Source organism: Herpailurus yagouaroundi, unplaced genomic scaffold (genome assembly GCF_014898765.1).
Source record: "Herpailurus yagouaroundi ecotype Mexico unplaced genomic scaffold, PumYag 438, whole genome shotgun sequence".
NCBI lineage: Eukaryota > Metazoa > Chordata > Mammalia > Carnivora > Felidae > Herpailurus > Herpailurus yagouaroundi.
In genome coordinates, this window is record NW_024412655.1 from 72512 (window position 1) to 75678 (window position 3167).

Consider the following 3167-nt stretch of genomic DNA (forward strand, 5'->3'; position numbering starts at 1 on the left):
GACTGCCAGTGGAACTTCACAGGGCGTGTCTTGTGCACCTAGCATGAGCACTCGGGAAACAGTTCTCCCTCCGTGGAGGGGCTCCTTCAGCCAACCCCCCAGAGCAATCTCAGCCTTCGGTGGGCGGGGGGCGGGGGGGGACGGTGGCTACGCTGACGAGACAGTCCCAGGGCCTCCTCCCGGCCCTGGGGTTGGGGGTGTCTCCAGATAGAAGGTCATCTCTGAAGGAGTGGGCAGGCTTTGACAAGGGTGCCGGTAGCTTGATGAAGGCGAGGGGACGCAAGTGGTTCCCCAGAGGACAGACCCGAGGCAGGCAGGCTGAGACGCAGGAGCCAGTGCCCAGAACCCGAGGAAGCCTTGGTGGGCTGAGGAAGGACAGTCCCCCGTTGCCAGAACACACACAGGCCACAGGGCAGGGTGATGCCAGGGTCAGGCCTTTGTCAACCGGGCAGATGCCTGGAGAGCCCCTCTAGCCTTTCCAAACCGAGCAAATCTTCCAAGGACCATGTTCCTGGGGAGCACCAGGGGAAGGGAAGGGCTGGGGGCGGGGCCTCAGGAAGAAGAGCGGTGGGCGGCGCGGGACCCCGGGGGGGCGGGGGCCCCCCCCCCCGTAAATCGGACGGGACTAGAACACCCTGGCGTTCGGACGAGGGACCTTCATTCCGGAGGGAAGAGGCAGAGGCCACGGCGGGCTGCCCTGTGCAGCCGGGTGGGAGGCTGCACCCCTTGAAACCACAGCGGCAAAGGCCTTTCCTCAGGGCAGCCCAGCGGGGTAGTTCTGAGGACCGAAGGGAAAGTTGCCCCCTTGCCGCCACCACCCCTGCCCCCATCTCGAATGAGGGGGCTGTCTCCCCCAAGCCTGCCTCGGGTGCTGCCGCGCCCAAGGTGGGATCCGCCACACCCTGGGGCACTCACGCACACCTGGGGCAACCCGGGGGCCCAGCAGGCCAGGTAGCTGCCCAGGCGGGGGTGGTGGCGCCCTTGGCTTGGGGCCGGCGGGAGCCAGACTCAGCCTGACGCAACTGGCGGACGTAGCTATAAATAGCCAAGGAGAGCTTGAAATAGAAGTGGGGGAAGAGAAGGGGGAGGGGGCCGGACTCCTGGAGCCGGTGGAGGGGAGAAAAGGCCAGAGCCGCCCGAAGCCCGGAGGAGGAAGACAAAGCCGGGTCCTAGAGCGCCCCACCCCCACCCAGCCCGTCTAAGGGGGTGTTTGCGCACAGAAGCAGCTGGGGAAGAAGGGTGGAGTCAAGAACCCTGCCGGCCCAGGGCGGGGGTGGCGACCGAGGGCCACAGCCCCCCGCTGCCTGTCCCAGGTGGAGAATTGGACCCTCTTGATGCCTAACGGGACGGGATTCCGTGCCCCTCCCTCCTCTGCCCCCTCCCCAGTTTAGCCCCTGACCCAGGAGCCCCTTCCAGCACCCCTCACACAGCTCCCAGGGACTGAACTAGTCTGCCCAGGAGGGGGCTCCACTAGGCGTCCCGTGCTTGCAACGTGGAGCCCCAACGTGCTCTGGGCTCAGAGGCAGGAGGACCAGTCCAAGGTCACGCTGGGCTGATGCCGAGCGGGGATCTTTTCTCTCTTCCACCTGTTTATTTGGGGGGCCTGGGGACTTAGTCCAAGACGGGGAACCACAGGCCTGCAGGGCTGAACCCCCACAGTGAGGCCCAGAGGTGGAAGGGAGAAACCCAGGGCCTGCTCTCTGCACTCCCGCCCCTCCCCGTGCTCTCTGCCCAGGTTCCTGCCCCAGGACACCCCCCGCCACGCGCCCGCCCCTCTCTGCTCCCGATCTGTTGGTGGTCAGCCTTGGGGAGGAGCGTGGGCAGGCTGGCGGCCGGGTGGCAGGCGTTAGGGCTGATAAAGAACGAGGGGACGTCGCGGGCGCAGCAGATCAGGCCCTTCTCCGCAAGTGGGCCCTAACGGGAAACTGCAGGAGGGGCAGGCTGGGGTGGGGGAGGCGGCGCTCGGCCCTCACCTCTCCCGGCAGGTGGTTGGCTGCCCCACCCTCCCCGAAGCCGAGGACCCAGTTGGAGAAGGGGGCAGCCGCTCCGCCAGGGGGAGGACGGGAGCGGTCCCGGCGGCGCGGGCGGGGCCGCTGGGATGAACGGTGACGTCAGCCCAGGTGAAGGGCCGCTCGGGGCCTGGCAGCCGGCGCGGGAGCAGCCGGCCTCTGGTCCTGGGCTCCCCACGGAGCGCCCCCACCGCACTCTGGCCCCCGGATCCTCCTCCCTAGAGGCCCGATCCCACCCCCCCTCCCCGCGCCCGCACTGCCCCCCCGCAGTCCCGGGCTCCGAGGGTCGAGAGGTTGGGCGCGGTGGGGGCGCCGCACCGCCCGCGATGAGCTCACGCCGGGAAGGGCCGCCCCCCCTCCCGGCCGCCCCCCCCGCCGGGCACGGCAGCGCGCCCCCGGCACGAACGCCCCCCCCCCCCCCCCCCCCCCCGCCGCCTCCGCGCGCCCTCGTCGGCCCCGCTAAGAGCGCAGGGCGGGCGCGCAGAACACCTGCTCGGCGTGGGAGCCCGAGGCCCGCGCGCCCCCACCCCGCGCTCCAGTCATGGCCCCGGGTGGCCGAACACCTGCTGGGCAGGGCGGCGAGCGTCCCCCCAGAGGGTGCCTTTCAGACCCGGGGTCGCAGCGTGCGTTCCTCTAGGCCTCGGGCTCCGATCTGGCCCCGCGGGCCACCCTCCTCGCGCTCCCGGAGCCGCGAGGGCCGACGGCAGCCCGGCAGCGCCATCTGCTGCCCGCGCCCGCCAAGAGGGGGCGGCCGGGTTGCCAGCCGAGTAGCCCCCAGCCTGTGCACATCCCCCCTGTGTGGGGGGGGGGGGGGGGGCCGGGTCTCCAGCGGCCTTGAGCCCCGAGGCTCCCACCCGCCCCTCTTCTGAGGGCCTCGCCTCGTCCCAGCCTCAACTGCCCTTGAGCGGCTCTGGGGCTCCAGGCCCCACAGGAAGGTCAGCCACACCCGTGGCTCCCGGGACACTCGTGCAGTCGACTGCCCCAGCTGTATCACCAGTCAGATTTCATCCTCGACCTTCAGACCAGGAAATGCCAACACCGGCTGGATCTCAACACCTCCAACGCTCTTCCCTGCCCCAGCCCTCACCCCTGCAGCTCTAGTAAGCAGTACTGGGTATTGTTTTTGACTCTTACCTGCCTCACCCCCCCCCCCCCCCC

At 69.9% G+C, this 3167-nt stretch overlaps 1 protein-coding gene across 1 annotated transcript in view; it reads left to right on the plus strand.

Moving 5' to 3' along the window:
- Positions 1 to 2102, plus strand: part of DUSP8 (dual specificity phosphatase 8) — a 14968-nt gene extending 12866 nt beyond the window's left edge. The window contains exon 5 of the mRNA XM_040464229.1: positions 1986 to 2102. Coding sequence (XP_040320163.1) covers positions 1986 to 2102 — 117 coding nt within the window. The remainder of the gene's footprint in view (positions 1 to 1985) is intronic.
- Positions 2103 to 3167: the final 1065 nt, after the last annotated feature.